The sequence below is a fragment of the Carettochelys insculpta genome, chromosome 4 (genome assembly GCF_033958435.1).
Source record: "Carettochelys insculpta isolate YL-2023 chromosome 4, ASM3395843v1, whole genome shotgun sequence".
NCBI lineage: Eukaryota > Metazoa > Chordata > Testudines > Carettochelyidae > Carettochelys > Carettochelys insculpta.
The window spans coordinates 79,699,119-79,719,494 of NC_134140.1; the positions used below are offsets into that span (position 1 = coordinate 79,699,119).

Below are 20,376 nucleotides of genomic sequence, written 5' to 3' on the forward strand. Positions count from 1 at the left end.
TTTGCCACCATAGATATAGAAGCTCTCTACACCAACATTCCATGTGTAGATGGACTACAAGTGATAAGGAATACCATCCCTGATGTTACCATGGCAAATCTGGTGATTGACCTATGTAACTTGGTTATCACCCAAAATTTTTTCCAATGTGGGGACAACTTATACCTCCAGCTAGCAGCGCTGCTATGGGCATCCACATGGCCCCACAATAGGCTAATGTTTTCATGGCTGAATTAGAACAATGATTCCTCAGATCTCGTCCTCTATTACCGCTCCTTTACTTGTGCTACCTCGATGATATCTTTATCATTTGGATCCACGGTAAACAGACTGGAAGAATTCCACAGAGCTTTCAGCAACCTGCATCCTACCATCAATCTCAGCCTGGACAATTCCACATGAGAGATACGTTTCCTGGACACCACAGTACAAATCACTGATGGCCACATCGACACCACTCTCTACCGGAAACCCACTGACTGCTTCACTTACCTTCATGCCTCCAGCTTCCATCCAGCAAACACAACATGATCCATCGTTTATAGTCAAGCCCTTAGGTACAATCACATCTGCTCTGATCCTACTGACAAAGACCAAAAACTTCAAGACCTCTACCAAGAATTTAGAACACCTAGCTACCCACTGGAGCTGTGGCTACACTATCCCCTCCTTTGGGAGGGGCTATGATAATGTGGCATTTCAGAATATGCTAATGAGGTGCTGTTATAAATATACAGCACCTCATTACCATAATGGCAGCTGTGCACACTTTGAAACTGCTGGTTTCAAAATGCACGCCGCCCATGTAGCCAGGGGGCCTTCCAAAACAACCCTCCTGATTTCAAAAGCCCCTTCTTCCCAAAAATGAATGGAAAGAAGAGACTTTTGAAATCAGGGGCCGTTTCAAAAGATCCCTGCCTACACGGGTGAAGTGCATTTAGAAACCAGCAGTTTCAAAGCGTGCGTGGCTGCCACTATGGTAATGAGGCTCTGCATATTCCTAGCAGCACCTTATTAGCATATTCTGAAGTGCCACATTCCCATAGCTCCACAAAAGGAGAGATTAGTGTGGCCACAGCCCAGGAGAAGTAAAAAAACCAGACTGACAGGGCCAGATGAATATCCAGAAACCAGCTACTTCAAGATAGGCCCAAGAAGGCCAATGACAGAACACCACTTGTCATTACCTATAGCTCAAACGCTTGTAACGCATCATTAAAAACCTACAACCTATTCTAGATCATGGCACTACACTCTGGAAGGCCCTAGGTGACAGGCCTGTTCTCTCCTATAGGCAACTCCTAATCTAGGAAAGATTCTCACCAGCAATCACAGGCTACACTACACTAGTACTAATCCTGGAACGTTTCCTTGCAACAAATCCCATTGCCAACTGTGTCCACATATTTATTCTGGGGATACCATCACTGGACCTAACCACGTTAATAACAAGATCAAGGGTTCATTCTCATGTTCCTTGACCAACATTATATATGTCATTATGTGCCAGCAATGCCCCTCTACAACTTTCATTGGACAAACCGGACAAACACTTCGCCAAAGAATGAATGCACACAGAGCACACATCAGGAACTTCAATACTCATAAGCCAGTCAGTGAGCATTTCAAAGGAGTGGGCCATTCTGTTAAAGACCTGAGAATATGCATCCTACAAAAAAAAAGAAAAAAGACTTTAAAAACAGATTGCACAGGGAGATTAGTGAACTGGGCTTTATATTCAAATTTGACACATTGATACTTGGTATGAACAAAGACAGCAATTATCTCACGCATTACAAGGACTGCTTCCCTTCCTTTGATGTTTGTAATGATCTTAGGCAAGACACTTAACATCCCCCACCCCAATCCCCCCTCCTTCAGTTTTTGTATTTGATTTATCAGTTTTTATTGTAATTTTTTGGACCTCTGTACTACATATTTGGGTCTGGTCTAGGTCTGGACTGGAAATTCTACAGATCTGAAGAAGTGTGAACTGTCTGGCCTGTGAAACCTCATCACGTAATAAATCATTCTGTTAGTCTTTAAAGTGCTACGTAACTGCTGTTTTGTTTTGTTAGAATACAGACTAACACAGTCTGGTAGACAATCAGCTGTATAACCTGACTGCTTCTTTTCACTGGGCTGAGAAATAACAGGATTTTCCACTGAAGTAAATGTTGCTCCCTCGGTGGGGTCAACTGTGTCTGTCAGGCACAAGCTTGTGTTAAAGGCGGTAGAGCTATAGTGGGCCTTAAGTTCCCATTCTTCTCAGCGTTCTGTCCTCTCTGAGCTCCCTGGCATGCATGAGCAGTATGCACAGCTGCATTGTCCTGAAGTTGGTGCAAAGGAGGGAGATGATCACAAGCCCACCAACGAGAGGAGCAAAGGAGGCAGGTGTCCTGGGGCCTGGCAAGTCAAAAGGGCCTAGCAATTCCAGCTGCAGCCACCGCTGCTATTGCAGGTATGGTGGCATCCAGAGCCCTAGGCCCTTTACATTGCTGCTGAAATCCCAGGAGGCACACTCCAGGATCTCAGGACTGGCTGGCAGGTGGGAGGGCCAGCGTACCACCCTCCAGGCAGTGCTGAGGGATGGCTACTCCAGCCCCACCCCTTGTGCTTGAGGATCCACCTCTTCTGGGAGCATGGATCCAGGGCCTCCTCACTTTTCCCAGGGGCCCAGCACATCTGTCAGATGCCCCCGCATCCCCAGGCAGTCATGGTTTCACCCAAGCCTGCCACCAGGGGCAAGGGGGGGCAAAGGGAGTGGCATTTCAAAGGGGCCTGGAGCTCCAGCCACCCCTGCACCTACTTTGGCCGTGATAACAGCTGGAGCTCTGGGCTCCTTTGAAGTGCCAAGACAGCACTGCTTCCACCACTCCATGCAGCTCTGAGGGAGGGAAGCACTAAGAGCTAACGTCCCTAGGCTCACCCCTTCAGCGGCAGACAGCTGGGCCCCTCTCCCACCTTGCCACAGGGTCTGCAATGGCTGTTGGCTCTGCTGGTCCCAACACCTTTGGACAACAAGTATCTTCATGAGAACAAAAAAGGAGAAGTCCTTGTGCTCCCTTAGTGCAGGAACAACTACAGTCTCTGGCCCTACCAGGGGATGTGGAGAAATGGGAAGGACTTCCTGCATATTCCCCCAGTGCAGCTTCGAATAGGGCCCTCTAGTAGTTCATCATTACTGGGCATTGATTTTTTATGAGGTGGACAAGTAATTGGGCACATACTGTTCTCAGCTACTGAAGTTCTAGTATGTTTCATCAGGTGACTTTGATTTGTATTTCTCACGTTTTGCATAAATCCCCCATTTATTTTTTGAATACAGTTATTTTTACAGGGAATAATTCTGCTTGCAAGGAGGCCTCTCCTGTGGTAATTACTGACCGAGACACAAAAATCACTTGCAGAGATGGTAACAAAAGAAGAAGGGTACTTATAAATCTTTGTGTGCTTTAATTTACGCGCTCAGATTAGATTATATTTTAATTCAGCAAGCTACTGTGATTGAGCTACATCTCAAAATAATAAATTGTGGAGGGTCACACATACCTTACTAAAAATAAATAAATATTCTTCTATCTGTACACATTTAAGTGTTCTAGTGTTACTCCAGAAAAACAAAGCAAAGCAAAAGGGATAGTCCAGTTTAGGAGAGACATGGTGAATAACACTTTTTTACATGACACAAAGGAAATCCAGGGAAAGAACTGTTCAAGTAAAACAACAGAATTAGAAGAAAGCATAAGAAAGCAAATGCGGAGTTAGATCCTAATAGTAACTCAGCACATGCCATGTGAGTCCCATGGATTAAGGCCAGCAGCAAAACATGTATCTTCTCAGGTTTGGAACCATCATCTATGTAGTTCACAAACAAAAGGAGCCATTAATAAGAAGTATTCCTAATATTACTAGTATTCCTAGTAAGAATGTCTTGTCTTTTTTACAGTGGGGGTGATACTAAGTTTATTGTTTGTCAGCCAATTATTTTATATGCTCTAAATTTGCATTGGCCATTAGATGAGAAAAAGTAAAGCATGGTATAGGTCTACTGTATAAAATCCTCCCATTCCCTTCCTGGCAATAGAATAATGCATTTCTCTAACAAACATTATCCAGTGATGATCCACTCATCAAAATAAAACTATAAATTGAGGACATCTTGAACCCTAATTTCCTCAATTTGGCGTTCAACCATTTAAAAATGCAATTATGTCAAATGCTAATTCCTTATATAAAAGATAGCAATTTAAACAAATAATCACAGATTACAGTTGCATTAGGCAGCCATAAGAGAATGGAAATATTTCTTATTTTAATTAAAGGAGAAAAAGCTCTGCCAAGTATGTATTCTTGTTCACAAACCACAGCACAATTAATTTAACATAGTCATCTATTAAAAAACAAGCAACTGTAGCTCCCATGAAAACTTCTGTGTCAAATTTGTAAATGATTTGTATTGTACTTACATGCCTGGAGACCAATTCTGATCTTTCATTGTGTATTTCCAGTGCTTTTTTGGTGAGAGTAGTTGCTGGTACTGAGTATCAGCACCTCAGCAGCACCAACCATGGGAGCTGTCTAAGTACCAGCACCTCTTTTTCTTTATACAAAAAAGGCACCGTGTATTTCTATTCACTTCAAAGAAGTTACTCTGGATTTACACACTAATTAGTCACCAACATGCTCTAGCAATCCAAAGCTAGTAATCGCTGTAAGTCTTTGAGCCATCTTGACCATCCTTTACTCTTTTACCACCTTATTTTCCTATCCTAGGGCAACAGATACAGTAAACTGTTTTAGAGTTGCAAGGTGCTGTACAATTTCTACTTAATGACTGAACTGTCACAACTGCTGTGTGTTACAAATATTGTGGCCATCTTGTGGATGACACAAACAAGATGAGTGGTTTGCTCACCCACACCTGGCAGCATCTCACACAGACAGAGCAACCAGAACCAGAAAAGGCGGGGCTCTGGCCCCGACTCTTCTCTTCCAGCTCTGCCACTGACCCCTTGCCCCTCCTCAGCATTTTAGGGAGGGTCATGTGACCATGTATGACCCTCTCATGAATTGCCCCTGAATTGCATAGGTGTTTTTGTTCTGAGCCAAAGCGCTTATGAACTTGTGGCCACAAAATAAAACAAAACAAAACAAAAAACCACACGCGCGCGTGCGCTCTCTCTCTCTCTCTCTCTCTCGGATGGATTGAAGGACTGAATCCTACCAGAAGCCTTGTTTGGAGCTGGGGTTGAGCTCTGATACAGTCATTTACATGTGTGTAGGCTTTTGTATTGTTTTACATGTTTTCTTTGTAATTCTTTCATCCTAAGGATAGTATATTTGCTCAGGAAAGGTTGTACGATACCTTACAACTGTTGTCAATTACACCATTCATAGAATACACAGTGCAGAGGCTAGTTTGTTCAGGAAGTCTGATTTGCTGAGAAATTCAGAGTGCTGGCAGAGACCTGTGCAGACTGGAAAAGCCCGTTTCAGGTACAACAGAGATGTGGGTCTCTGCCCAAGTGACTTGATGGCTGAGAAGCTGAGAGCATAGAATGGGTGCCCTTGCTAGACCAGGCAGGGAGCAATATATAGGTCCTATCACTGTCACATTCCTGAGTACCTCTGAGCACAGGGACTGTCCCCTATGGATGGGTGTTGCAAAGAGGTAAAGAAAAATTAGATAAGGTGATGGCATTGCCACAATCAATATTGACCTAAACAGCTTTCTGGGTCAACGTTATTAAATCATGCACAAAGTCATTCAAAACAGAACTCAAACCTACAGGTTCACCCTAGTTTCAGCTAAATCCAGTCTCACCTCCTAAGGACTGTCCCTCTCTGTAAAGTTCCTTTCTTGCACTGCAGTTACAACTTGGGCAAAGCCCCTCCCCTCAAGGGGTCTATTTACCTGATCTCCCACTTCCTCCCTGGATTTCAGCCTTCTCCACACAGCTGTTTCCCCATTGGTATCTTCTTCCCTACTGACTCAGGACCCTGCAAGAACCACCTTACTCTCTGCAATGTCTTCAACCATCTGACGACATCCATCAGCAGCAGCTTCTCCTTCTCTGCAGGCCTCTTCACTACCAAAGGCCTGACTGGACCACCCGGTCTTAAAAGGATGAATGGAGCTGGAAACTTCAGAGTGGGGAAACTAGTTGGCTGGAAATTTTTCACATCGTTTCTCCCTGTGAATTCTTGTTTGCCAAATATAAGACCTGCTCCTCAAGAGGCAGAACATCTTGCAGGGCTGGGCACTTTGCCTAGAGCAACTCACATGATGAATCATTACAACACCTGACCTGTGGCAACACATTGGCAACTTTTCTGAAGACCATTCTTAAAAACCCTCATTCACATGAGGAGGATTAATTCAGAGTCCACTGAAGGCACCAGGAATCCTTCCACTGGTTTCCATGAGCTTTAGATCAAGCCCTGAAAACTCTTCATAATATAGCCAGACTCCTTTGGTAATCCTCCAGCAACTCTTTGTAGTGATTATACTATGTAAATGTTTTATGGATATTTTTTTTTCAGTTTTGTAATGTTTTATTAGTTTCAGAGATATTTCCTGTACATGTCATGGGAGAATACTGTTAAAATTTGTAACTACAAGTCAAACCTCTCTAGTCTGAGAGTCCTGTGGCAGGGAGGCTGTTGGTCTGGCAGTAGCTGGCAGCCTGGGTACAAGGAGCCCAGTGGCCAGGAGTGCAGAGTCTGGCCGGGACCAGGGAGGCTGGCAGTCAAGACCACAGCATCTGGCAGGGATTAGGGAGCCTGGCAGCCAAGGCCTGCAGCTAGGACTGGCAGAGGAGCTGTGTATGCAGTTGGGGCTATCAGCAGAACCCTACTAGTTGTCCAGGGGGTAGAGCCCAATGGCTTGGGCCTGCAGTGGAGTCTGGCTGGGTCTGCTGATTCATCCCAGGAGAACCTGGAATCTATCAGCTCAGGGGCCAGAACTGACCTCCTCTGGTCCACAAATCTCCCTGGTTTCAAACCAGTGAGGTCCTGAAAGTGCTGGACCAAGGTGAGCCAACCTATATTTAAAATGGCAAAGTAAGTGTAATGGCACCACTTGTACATTTGTGGAGGTATTTGTGCCTGGCAAATTCATAGTAACATAGGTTATCTTGTGACAAATTTGCGTGAGGGTACACAGGTTTAATGCTACAACATATTTGGCTACTACTTCATTATTCATATAATGGACACTTTAAGCCAACCCTTTACTAACTAAAACTGTGCCATACACTTTAAAACATGACCTCAGTAGTACTGTTTCTTTCAACTATAAGGGTGCGTCTACACTTGCATTCCTCTTTTGAAAGAGGTATGCAAATGAGGTAAATCAAAAATGCAAATGAGGTATGAATTTGCATATCTGGCACCTCAATAGTATATTCTAATTTTGAAAGAGATTCTTTCTAAAGAAGAAAGCCAGTGTAGACGCTGCTCTTTAGAAAGTAGGATTCTTTCAAAGATGGGGTTTACTTTCAAAAGAGCAGCGTCTACACTGGCTTTCTTCTTTCAAAAGAAGCTCTTTTGAAATTAGAATATGCAAACAAGGTGCCAGATATGCAAATTTATAACTAATTTGCATTTTCGATATACCTCATTTGCATACCTTTTGAAAGAGGAATGCAAGTGTATACACACCCTAAGTACATCTATGTGTTTTGAAATAATAATAATTATTGTGTAAGTGGGTACATTAATTGTTCTAACTGCATAACAAGCATTTTCACGTGGCCATCAATCCATTAAGACTGGGATGAAACTACTAGCATATGCATATGGACCAGTGAGCAGTTACAAGATGGTACAGACTGCCTGCCCTAAATGACCAGGAAAAACCATTACACTCCTCATCCACTTATCAGTCCCATGCACCACTAAATCACATATATTTTTAATATTATCAACTGAAAACCAACTCTTTGTTAAAGTGTGACACTGCGAAAATTTATTATATTGTTTGGAGAGCAGGGCACATAATATTTGAAGTCATACACTATAATCTAGTGAACAGGGCAATATGATATGCTGTACAGATCTGTGAACTAGTAGCCTGGGGGCCTGGCTTTTATTTCCACCCTTGCCACTGACCTGCTGTTTGACCTTATGCAAGTCACTTGACATCTTTCTGTGTATCTGGTTCTTTTCCAAGTAGTTCTCAAACCACAGCCTACTTGTTGCCCAGTCAGCACACAGCTACATCCCATGTGACAGCCTTAGGGATATAGAGACAGGAAATATTCATTGTGTGGATGTGGCCCAAACAAAATCTAGAGCTGTGTATGTGTCCCACAATGGTAAATCAGTTAGGAAACACGATCTTACCCTTTGTGTATCTTATCTGTTTATATTGCGTGCTATTCAGGCCAGGCAAGGTCTTTCACTATGCTTGTTCAGCGCCTACTATAATTGAGCCTGATCACAGCTAAAGCAACTAGACGCTTTGGAATAAATAATAACTGGATTTCAAAATAAGTTGACAAATAGCACCATCTTAAGAAATTTTTCTGTTGGATAGACTTGTCTCATCCCATCTGACTACTACTCAAATTCTGTGCAAAGATCATAGGAAGAGCCAGATAGAAAATTCAAAATATTCAATATTTTAATGAAAAATGCTTTTTCAGTATTTTTCTGAAACATTTATCCCCATTTTAAACTAGCTCTAATTGTGAGTAAAACTTGTATAGCACTGATAAACTGGAAATGTTTTGCAAATTGTAAGATCTGTCCACAGAGGTACTAGCAATGGTAAATGCGTGGGTTACATCTACACTACAGCTATCTTTCGAAAAAAATTCTTCCAGAAGATCTCTTCAGAAAAAACTTCTCTCAAAAAAGCACATCTACACACAATAAAGCAGATTTAAAAATCAGTCAGCTCTTTCAATAGAGAGCATCCACACAGCCCCTGCTCTTTTGAAAGAATGGGGCAGGGATAGAAAAATGTGGCACCATGAGGACTGGTCTTTCAAAAAACGGGACTGTGGGGTGTCTACCATGCTTTTTTGCCTTGAGCAGCTTTCAAAACAAGGCACTCTACCTGATCCAGGAGCAGGAGACAGCTCCAGAAGAAGAACTGTGTTCCTTCAATTTTGGATCGAAAGAGCACATTTTGCGTGTAGACGCCTTAGGTGTTCTTTTGAAAAAGGGTCAGGTTTTCCCAAATTACTAGTGTAGAGGCAGCCATGGTGACTTTCTTAACTGATTGGCTGGAAACCAGCCAATGGCAACAATATCTGCCAAACTCTCAAGTACAGCTGCAGTTGATTTCTTAGCAAGTTAGCAGCATTGTAGTAGCAAACTTTAAACTTTTGTATGTGTTTTTCTTTGAAAAGAGCTTCCAAACCAAACAGAAAAAGAACAGTAACATGATTTATGACTTATGTCACCTTTACATTTCTGAAAACAAAAGAAAGGTGTACTTCATTCCTAACTAGGAGAACACACTAAACTTCAAAAACTGCAGTAGAAAGTGCTCTCACTTCTTGCCGAAACTGACTCCCCAAAATAGGTACATCAGGCCTGATTTATTATTGCCCTGAACTTGGATAGCAATGTTCACCTTTACAAAATGTTACCAGATCAGATAAGCAGCATTTTGCACCTGTGTAGAAGGCTATAAAAAGTGTGAGGAAAGAGAGATTCAAGCTTAGGGTCTTCTGAGGTTCATTAGCACCTCTCTCCCTGACGTCTCCCCAAAATTCCCACATAAATCATCCAAGCCAATCTGAACAGGGACAGATCAGCCTTGCATGCAATGGGGAGGAGAAAAAAAAACCTTGCCTGCTGTGCAGTAGGAGATAGCAGAGCTGGAAGGGAACTCATATAAGGCAGTACAGTGATCCCATTTAAATCAATGGAAAAGTTTCCAGTAATTACATTGAGGCAGTATCAAGGCCTAAATGAGCCTGGCCTTCAACTGATCTAGAGGGAGAAAAAGAAGGAAATTAAGAGGCTTTCATGCCTCTTCGAAAGTGTTGTCAGAACAGAAAAGCTAACATCTCCGGGTGCCTTTAAGCATGCACCATCAGGGATCGGAAAATAGCAAGAAGAGCCTTTTTTAATTTTTTGAATTCGGTAAAAATCTCAATTCAAGAGCCACAATGCATGTGAATACGAGATGGTCCTCAATAAATAAGGTCAAACCGTATTCTCTGTAAGCCCTATTTTAATAACAGTGCACACACTATGATTTGTAATGTAATACATGTTTACTGCAAGACATTCACAGACTACTTACATATGTGTGTTTACACCATTATCTGCCTAACTTCCATTCCTGAACCTAATTTAATTATGTCAATTTTACATAACATTTAATTTCCGTTTTCTTTCTTAAAATGTGTGTTGCCCTTCACAGCAGAAATACTGCAAGCTTCCTTTTTCTTTTCAAAAAGAAGACTTTATTAGCAACATGATCAAAACACAGATACAGTATCATAACCCACAATGCATGGCACACATTAAAGGGGGAGTTATCCAACATTTTCAGATCACATGTTATTTGCTATTTAGATATGAGTTGTTCATTGGTGGGCTCTAAGACATTCACCATTTACTTTTTTACTTTGTACTTATAGCATTGGGAGCCACAAATAAGTCCTTAAAGATCCACATGTGGCACCGGAGCTACAGGTTGCAGACCCCGTGCGCCAAGGACCCTTTGAAAATCTGTATCATTGTGAGGGTAGCTTTGTCTTTGAAAACATATTCCCATTATTAGATTCATTTTCAGTGTTAATAATTTACGAAGAGGGATGAAGACAAAAATTATCTATAAAAAACCCAAGAGCTTTTCCCATTATGTTTTTAAAAAAAACAAAACAAAACCTGAATTGCTCATTTAATGTATGTTTATTTTAGTTGTAGCACATAATAGGTTAACAGTGAAAGCACAATGAGAGATGACTAGAACAAGTTCATTTCTGTTTATTACAGAGATTCTTATTTGGCATGCCTGTTAGCATGAAGCTTTAGGATCCTGGAAACATAGTTATTATCTACTTGCATTTTGCTGGGGGAAAGGAGCAGTTTGCCATCTTTGAGACACCTTCGACTGAAGTAGCTTAGGCTGACTGACAAGATCCTATTCTATGTTCTTTTTATATATGTGTCTCCTACGTATTCAGTATTTTAAACACAAGGGGGATTTTTGATGTATTTTTGCTGTAGGACCACTGAATTCAAAGGTAATTAGAGTAAATTATAGTCATATGAAGAATTGCTTCTGTTATCCTTTGATTTCTCCACTTGCCATCTATGTGCTATCAAGAAGTTGAAAATAAAAATAAAACCTTTCTTTAGTAAAAAAAAAAACTTTATAAAATAGTTGCTTACATTTTTACTCTCCGATACGTAATTATAAAATATATCAATATATTCAGAAACATGGGCCGTGTCTACACGTGCCCCAAACTTCGAAATGGCCACACAAATGGCCATTTCGAAGTTTACTAATGAAGCGCTGAAATGCATATTCAGCACTTCATTAGCATGCGGGCGGCCGCAGCACTTCGAAATTGACGTGCCTCGCCGCCGCGCGTCTCGTCCAGACGGGGCTCCTTTTCGAAAGGACCCCGCCTACTTCGAAGTCCCCTTATTCCCATCAGCTCATGCGAATAAGGGGACTTCGAAGTAGGCGGGGTCCTTTCGAAAAGGAGCCCCGTCTGGACGAGACGCGCGGTGGCGAGGCGCGTCAATTTCGAAGTGCTGCGGCCGCCCGCATGCTAATGAAGCGCTGAATATGCATTTCAGCGCTTCATTAGTAAACTTCGAAATAGCCATTTGCGTGGCCATTTCGAAGTTTGGGGCACGTGTAGACGTAGCCATGGTGGTAAAAATCTACTAAAAATAGGTATTTTGTTTTCTGAATCTGTGCAGGCTTTCCCTGTGACATGAAACATACTATACAACCTAGAACAATTATTGCTGAGGCACCTCTGACCCTCTCTTTACACCTCATTCTGTAAACTGAAAATGCAGCTGTATCTCTTGCTATCAAGTGTTCCTGAGAGCTTACACTGTGCATAGCACTTGAACATATCAGACTGAACATTTCCAAAATCACTCCTAGAAGTTTTTGCACAATAGGTATTGTTAATGTCAGGATTTTTGCCCTCATTGTTCTGCACTATTCCTGGTTTTCCATGAATGATGCAAAGTAATTTCCAAGTATGGAAAAAATGCTCATTGGACTGACTACATTAGACAAATTATCTTTAATGATATAGTAATACACTGAGACATTGGGCATGATTCTGATTTAACTGGCAATGAAGTAAATCAAGAGTAACAATTGGTTTTGGTAAGTAACTGGTACGTCCAGAAATACTTAAGTCAACAGAATTACACAGGTGTAAAACTAAAATTAGCATAATCAGAATCAGGACCTCAGCTTCATACCAAATGTATTCTTCAATGTTTAAATTACTGACTGCTGTGTTACCTTGGAAATTATCTTTATCTTTTTTACATTAATCATCTTCCTTTCAGATGGTTCACTAGGGCACATTGTTAAACCCTATCTAAAGTAATGATCTACCTACAAAACAAAAGACCTGTATGTATTCTAGATGGTCTGAAGATATTTTAAATGTTCAGCTGGGGGAAAAAAACATAAATTACCATGAACCACAAGGTTAAATAAAATGGGAATCTGTCCAGGAAACTGACTTTTTGTGTAAAGTAAATAGGTGTATTTATAGACTTCAGAACTCAAGAATTGCTTCTCAGGTCTATGGACTGACTGGTGATGAGAATGTTTAATGCAGGCTTTCAAAATAAGATAATCCTAGGTGATACAGTCAACCATAACAAATTTACAAGCTACATGTTACTATCCCAAATACTAAAAATATGATAAATACAAAGTCAGTATCATTTTGCTTCTTTTATACAAGTTGACTGAAGGGAATGCTATTTAGAAAAGGTTGTCATAAGTGTTTCATTTGTAATAACTGATGTATTTATAGCACTTTTTATCCCAATAGATCTCAAAGTACTGCACAAACCATGAACTAAAATATTCCCCTACACTGTGAAACCCAGTAAAGGGAGCGAGAGGATGACAAAATCTGACTCGCATTCCACCATCATTTCTTTATTTAGAAGAAATCCCCACTGAAATGAACAGGAAGTACCAGTTAAAAATAAGATCTGCCCTCCACAAGGTTTCCCTATTGGAATTATCTTCAATGGAAAGTCAGACCCTTGATTAAAAAAAAAGACTTTAATCTTAGCATTCAGGTTGTTGTTAATTAATCTTTCAAATAATAGGAATGAAAGAATTTCATTTAGGAATTTAACTGACTATCCATTAGCACCACTTAAACCACTATTTGAAAGAAAACTCATTAAATGTTGAAAGGCCTACGAGAAAATAATGGATTCCTTTACTGGCCTTTTGGTGATGAAGATTTCATCCTGAATTATCTTTTCACACACAAATGAAGTCATTTCAATAGCATTTTTATACACTTATGGTTTTCCAAATCTATTATGAGGTTGACTGAATCGTTATTGTGTGTGCCTTCTGCACTTTGGAAACCCATACAATTCTCAAATCAATTACCCACAACTTTTTGCAGCCCACTGAAGTTAAGTATAATAGGCCTGGACATTGTTTTTAATTAGGTCTTATATGATCCAAAATAAATATGTACTTCCAGCCTAACCTATAGGTAAAAAATTTAGTCTTTCATCAATGTGCACTGATAGCAGACAATTAAGAATCATTAACATTGTAGTATGCAGTGTCTTTGATCTTTAGAAAGCTATTTACAAACCTTGAACGCTGTGTGCATTTTTGTTTACCCTATTTCAACAAACATATTCAAATTGAAAAGGATCAGAGAATGACAACAAAAACCATTTGGGTTATGGATCAACTTTCATAAGAAAAGAAGTTATAAACACTGTTGAGCTTAAAAAAGTTAAGTAAGGGGGATAGGATGGAGGTCTGTACAATCATGCAAAGTGTGGAGAAAGTAAGGTTTATTTATCTGTTCACAAACCACAAGAATCAAGGTTCACCCAATGAATTTTAGAGACAGCAGGCTTGAAAACAAACATCAGAAAGTATTTCACACAGAACTAAAGTATCCACTAAGTATGTCCAATTTGAGAAGTCTAGGGCCTGAGTTTTCAGAGAACTTGGCATTATACAGCCCTTATATGTTGGCTGTTCAAAGCCCAAATCCTGTTTATCTCAGTTGTAGCTCAGCACTTCCGCAAATCAGACTGACAGGCAACCTTAATCCAGACATTTCCAAACTTTTGAATGCTTGACTTTGAAGCCTTAATAATGTGGTTTATTTTAACACCTTTTTTGTACCTTCCTAAATTGTAAAAAAGGAAACTAAAAGCAAAGTAAAAGGCTCATAAGGATACATCTATACTTACCAGAAGATCCACTCATTCAGGGTCGATCTTCTGGGGTTCAATTTAGCACATCTAGTAGGGACGCACTAAGTAGAATCAGTGGGGATCTACAGTCAGCCCTGGTACTCCTCACTTTCACAAGGAGTAAGGGATGTCAGCAGGGGAGCTTCTCCCATCAACAAAAACCAAATGGGAAGAAGGGGCTTTCAAAATCAGGGGGTCGTTTTCAAAGGCCCCCAGCTACACAGGTGGCGTGCATTTGAAAACCAGCAGTTTTGAAGCTCATGTGGCTGCCATTATGCTAATGAGGTGGTGCATATTCATGAAAGCACCTTATTAGCATATTCCAAAGTGAAGGGGCTAGTGTGGCCACAGCCTTAGAGTTTTTGCTGTATATTTCTGGAAGACATTTAAAATCTCTCTCTTTTTTGTTTTTCTTAAATCTCACTCTTGAAACTGTCACAGAGTGAGAGTCAAGCCTGGCCAAAAACAGATGCAGGAGGACATAGGGCAGTGTTTCCTGCAAGCTGTGCACTCGGGCAGCCAACCACAAGAGAGTCAAATGCCACACGGCTAATTAGTAGAGTGCCCACAGGCTCCCACAGCTAACAGCATATGTTTCTACCGGTGGTGCATATCCCCACATGCCTCAGTGCACACAGCAAAATTTGTTCCATATATGGATGGAAAAAATCCTTCATTTTTTTAAAGATTATCCAGCACAAAGTCTAACCACAGTGGTGAACGCTTGGGGTAAGACAATAATTTACATACTCCCTGTTGGAAACATTGCCTTCAACAATCCCATATGGTCTTAGGGCTGCTGAAAATCACGTGCACATGTATAAAGCATATATCCCTGCTCACTGATTAACTTTGCTAGACAGTTAAAAACTTAGCATTGGAGAGAGATACCAGGAGGTTTTCAAGTGTGCTGACAATATAGCCCAGCTGTATATGATACTTGTTCTATGGGAAATCTCAAACTGTATCTATGTTTTTTTTAATATGCATGAATATTACGAAATAATAAAAAAGACAACACATTGATGTGGAATAAAGGATAATGGAGAGTTTCTAGCATTGGTGGCACTGATAGTTGTCCATTTGCAGTTAAGAGTTACAGTGCACACAAGTGTCAAAAATAACCTGATGGCACCAGTGTGCCACAGACCTGGATTAAATATTCAGTGCAATACATAGCATTCCTCATCAATATCATGGACGTCACAGTACTAAATTCCTGTGCACATACCAGAAAGCACATAACCAAATGCATAGATAATCGCATAAGAACAGAGGAGTAAATCCTGATGAGCTCACTTGTTTCTAGCAATGGGTAACTAGAGAAAGGTATAAATGGCCACACTAGCCTTCCATACATAACAATAAAAAAAAATCTAAAATGTATTCTTCTTCTGTGAAAGGGAGGAAAACACCAAAAGCCTCTGCATATAAAGAAGAGATAATGACCTACGTGTCAGTTTATTTTGCATGAAAACATTCAACACAGAATAATCCAACATCGGTCTGCATGCAGTGAATCATTTGTCCCATATCCAGAGTCAAGTGCTTCGGAAGAAATAAATTGAAAAAGTGGATTGATTAAAATGGCAAGCTTGACACAGACCATGCAACTTTTAGAAAGCAAAGATAAAGTTTATAAGTTTGTGTTAGCATCCCTTTGCAGAAATATTTGTTCTGTAAAAAAGCATGCTATGTTTTGAGTGCATTCTGTTTGATAGCATGCAAAAGTACATATCTAACCTTCCTGAGAGTTCAACTGCCCGCCTCTTTTTTCAGTAACCCAGCTTATGAGGCAGAAGAATGGTTGGCAGAGAAATGCTGTAGGATTGTTTGAAGGCCCGCAGTGGAGACTTATATGGCAATTGTTTCTATGTTCTGATTATAATGGTGGCAGCAAAATATTACTCTTAAAGCAACATCAAAAATTCATCAATGATCTGTTGTCTCACAGCTATAGGCAAAGCTTCATTTTATGGCACATTTGCTCTTGACGACTCTCATGAAAATAATGCTCTGCATGCTGTGAGATGAATAGAAATCCTTTCAATTTACTACTTGGCACAGAAAAAATTTAAAATAATATGAAAGAAATTAGGCAGTCAATTGAAAGTAGAATTATACACCAAAGTAATTTACTTAAACCTAAGAAATCCTACTGCTCATTTAAAATAACATATTATGCCCATGTTTTACATCCTGTTTTCAGGCTTTTCTAAAATCCATTTTATTACTAAGCCTACAGTTAAAAAAGAAATGTTTTACAGGGCAAACTTAAAACTATACAATGCATTTATGAATTCGGAATATGTCATGTCTGTTATCATTTTTCCTATGTTTTTGGTTAAATATCAAAATAACTTTATTTGATTTAAACAGAGGTTTGTTCTTTATAACCCATATCATACTTCTGTCCAATCCAGCAGTGAAAATTTAAACATCATTCAATATTTTGACATAATCATTATTTCTTTGGAAACAGGCTAATTTCACAGGCTAGATTTTGCCTTCCTTGGATCAAGCAAAGATTTGGGCTCAAAAAAGGCAGTAATTATTTTTAAAGCTACAGGTTGAACCTCTCTAATCCAGAACTCTCTCATCAGGCAACATCTGTAATCTGGCATGATTTTAGTGAGCTGAATGACCACTTATCAGGAATGTGGCCAATTTTCCTGTGGTCCCATAAAGTTTGTTGCCCGCCACCAGTTCTGGCTCTCAGTGTTCTGTGCTGTTATTTAGCTGTAATTTAAACTTAAATATCCTCTCTGAGCCCAGTATGCAGTGAAAATATTGTTTATGTCTCTAATATCCAGCACTGGTCAGGTCACGAGGGTGCCATGTTAGAGAGGTTCATCCTATAGTAATATACAGGAAATCCCATAATATACAGGAAAATACTAGCCATTTTTCTTTTCTCTTATTTCAAATTCACTGCATAACTCACATATTAATGTCAATTTTGTGTTTAATTAAAAGGTATAAACTACAAATTCCATTTGAATTCTTTCAGGAATTTTCAAAGAGATTTAATTGTGTCGAGAATGAGTGATAGTCTCTCAAACCCCCTACATATACAATATCTATTACGTTATCCAAAAATCAGATCACGTTCAGGATCCATAAGCAACAGAGATCAATTTCATTGCTGATATGATTCCATTGAAAACGATGGCGAGAAAACAAATCAAGCCCCAGCTGAGCTAAAATGGACTTTCACTGGCATGAATTTGAAAACGCTGTGCTCAACTTGTCACAGCAAGAGATTACTTTCTGAAGGCCACTTGTAGCTAACTGAAGGTATACAACTCAATATAATTAACAAAATATGTATTTTTAATTAAAATGCAATCTCCATCATGGGTCCAGATGCAACAGTATGCAGGCAAGAAGGGTGTGTGCAAAAGCACCCCGTCGTTGCATGCTACGTTTTGAGCATGTTTACAGAAGTTTGCCTATATACCCTGACTTGAATACACCCAGGAGATCAGTTTATGCAGTTTCTCTGCACACTTTTTGTGGCTGGACATTGCAAGAGATAAGTCTGCCTTAGCTGACCATGTTGACAGTAAACTGCGGTGGTTGAAAACACTAAACATTTTATTTACGGAAAGCATAAAAATAAACACTTGCTCGAGGCTCTGTGCATATATCGCGTCCCTCACTGCACACAGCCCCACTCCGAGGCCGCTGGGCGCAGAGGGCCGCGAGCCTGGATGCGCTGCAGCCCCGGGACTCCCCCTCGGGAGCTCAGCTGGGATCAGCGCCGGAGGCTGCGAGCGGCGCGTTTGCCCCATTCCCACGACGAGCCCCTGAGCCCGGCCCGCTGCGGAGGCTCAGGCTGCGGCACCGACCTCGCTCCGCTCTGCTCCGTCCTTCCCACGAACCCGAGCGCCGCTGCCCAGCGAGCCGCGAGCTGCCTCCCGCCCGCAGCCCCCGCCCGGCTCGGGAGCGTGGGAACCAGCCGCGGCTGCCCTGGCTCAGGCTGCAGCCGCGCGGGCCCGCTCGGGGGGAGCCTGCGGGGCCACGGAGCCGCACGGGGACGCGGCAGCCGCTGATGGGGGGCGCAGCGGGGTGGGGGCGGCTCCCGGACAGAGCGAGCGGGGGGCGGGGCGGGGGCACTTACTTGATGTCCTCCCAGACCTCCGGGCCGTAATTCCGGATCACCAGCAGCTCCAGGGCGTGATTGACGAACCCGTACTGCGGACGAGGGGCGGGGGTCAGTCAGGGGGAGGGGCGGGCAGCGGAGGACCTGGGGGGTCGCTTGCTAAGAGCAGCGCGGGGGTGGCTATCATTTGCCGCGGCCGTGCCAAAGCGCCCCCCCCCCGCCCCAGTCCGGTACCCCAGCTGCGCTCCGGGCCGCTCATCCCTCCCGGGAGAAAACCCCCTGGCGAGCAGCGCCAGCTGCACCCACCACCCGCGGATGCCGCCTCCCAGCGCAGCAGCGCACGGGCACCTGCCTTTCCGGGGTGCGCGCCCGGTGCAGCCCCCCATCGCCCCCGCGCGCAGCCCATCTCCCAGCAACAACCCCCGCGCCATAGCAGGGGCCGAACCCGAACAGGTATGGGGGGGCAGCGCCATCCCAGGGAAAGCGGGAAGTGCCCCCCCCCCAGCCGCAGCCTCACCCTCACCCTCACCATTGCGCCCGCACTCGCTCCTCGCCGCCCCTCCCCGCCGCCTCTCCTCCGCCAGAGCGCGAGGAGAGCCGCAGAGCCAGCCACCGCCACCCTCGCCGCGCCTGAGTGCCACTTCCCGGCAGCCAATCCGCGGCTCGGCCCAGGCCCGGGAACCAATCACAGGCAGAGGAGGGAATTCAGATGCCTCGAGGATGCTGCTCGAGCCCCCGGGGGGGAGGGGGGAGCCCATGGGAAACCAGGCGAGTTCTGCCAGGCGCGGGGGTTAATGGCAGCGGCCGCAGCAATGGAACCCATTGCAATGCTCCAGCTGCGTGACCAGCTCGCGGTGAGCTGCGCTGGCTGCAACCTGCAGGTGCTTTTGGTTACAGTTCTGGGGAGCTGCGGTTACCTGGTTGTTAATTTGTGTTGACAACAGGCCTCTCTATTCCTTGGCTTCTCCTGCTCATGAATCTAGAAATCTACCCAGAAACTTAAAATCTGTTTAAACTGATGTCTTCAAATACTTCAGGCCAACAAAAATGTTTCCACTGTTGTTTTAAATTCTAGGGAAAACACAAAAAACCTCATTACTGTTTGAACGCCAAATATTGCAGCACTTTGAACCCAGGAATATAAAGGGATAGGCTTTCGCTGGTTTTCCTGTTCCAAACCAAGTGAAATGCCAAAGATAAATAGATAACATGAGTGACAATCAGGTTGCATTTTTTAAAATTATTTCCTTTTCACAATCAGTTCAACAATACATTACAATAAATGCACAGCCTCTCTTTAATTGGCACACAGAAAGGAAAAATGACAGAATAGCAGTAGTGCAGTCTACTGAATAAGTGTTATTCACAGAGGAACAATCAAGTGAAGCATGTATTTCCAGAAGGACTTTTGGATACTTGAGGGAGGACACCATGCAGGCAGCGTTGATGGTGATTACTTTTTGTAAAGCCTAGAAGCCCACTCATGGACTAGGACCTCATGTACAAGTAGACAGAACAAACAAGCTAAGATAATGCAGCACCTGGAAAGGTCTGAAAATTTTAAACTAGGTTAAAAGCTGACTGAGATTTAAATATCTCTTATATCTTCAACCTTTGTTGTAATATACAAAATTAAACAGTAGCATGAAACAAAAAAATACAGGAGGTCCATTAATACTAGAAGAGACACTAATGAAATGTCAGAGTGTCTCCAATAAAGAAGACTATTAAAGACCCGTGAAGTTTGAGACAATAGTCATAAGAAATTCAAGTTTCTTATAAATGTAATTTATACACAAATATAAGTTAACGTATGATTTGAAAAGACTTTTTAAACCACC

At 42.1% G+C, this 20,376-nt stretch overlaps 1 protein-coding gene across 1 annotated transcript in view; it reads right to left on the minus strand.

Moving 5' to 3' along the window:
* Positions 1–19,133, minus strand: part of GUCY1B1 (guanylate cyclase 1 soluble subunit beta 1) — a 78,015-nt gene extending 58,882 nt beyond the window's left edge. Inside the window, exons 1-2 of the mRNA XM_074993136.1 lie at positions 19,065–19,133; positions 18,554–18,627 (exon numbers count right to left, since the gene is read on the minus strand). Coding sequence (XP_074849237.1) covers positions 18,554–18,627; positions 19,065–19,067 — 77 coding nt within the window. The 5' untranslated portion in view covers positions 19,068–19,133. The remainder of the gene's footprint in view (positions 1–18,553; positions 18,628–19,064) is intronic.
* Positions 19,134–20,376: the final 1,243 nt, after the last annotated feature.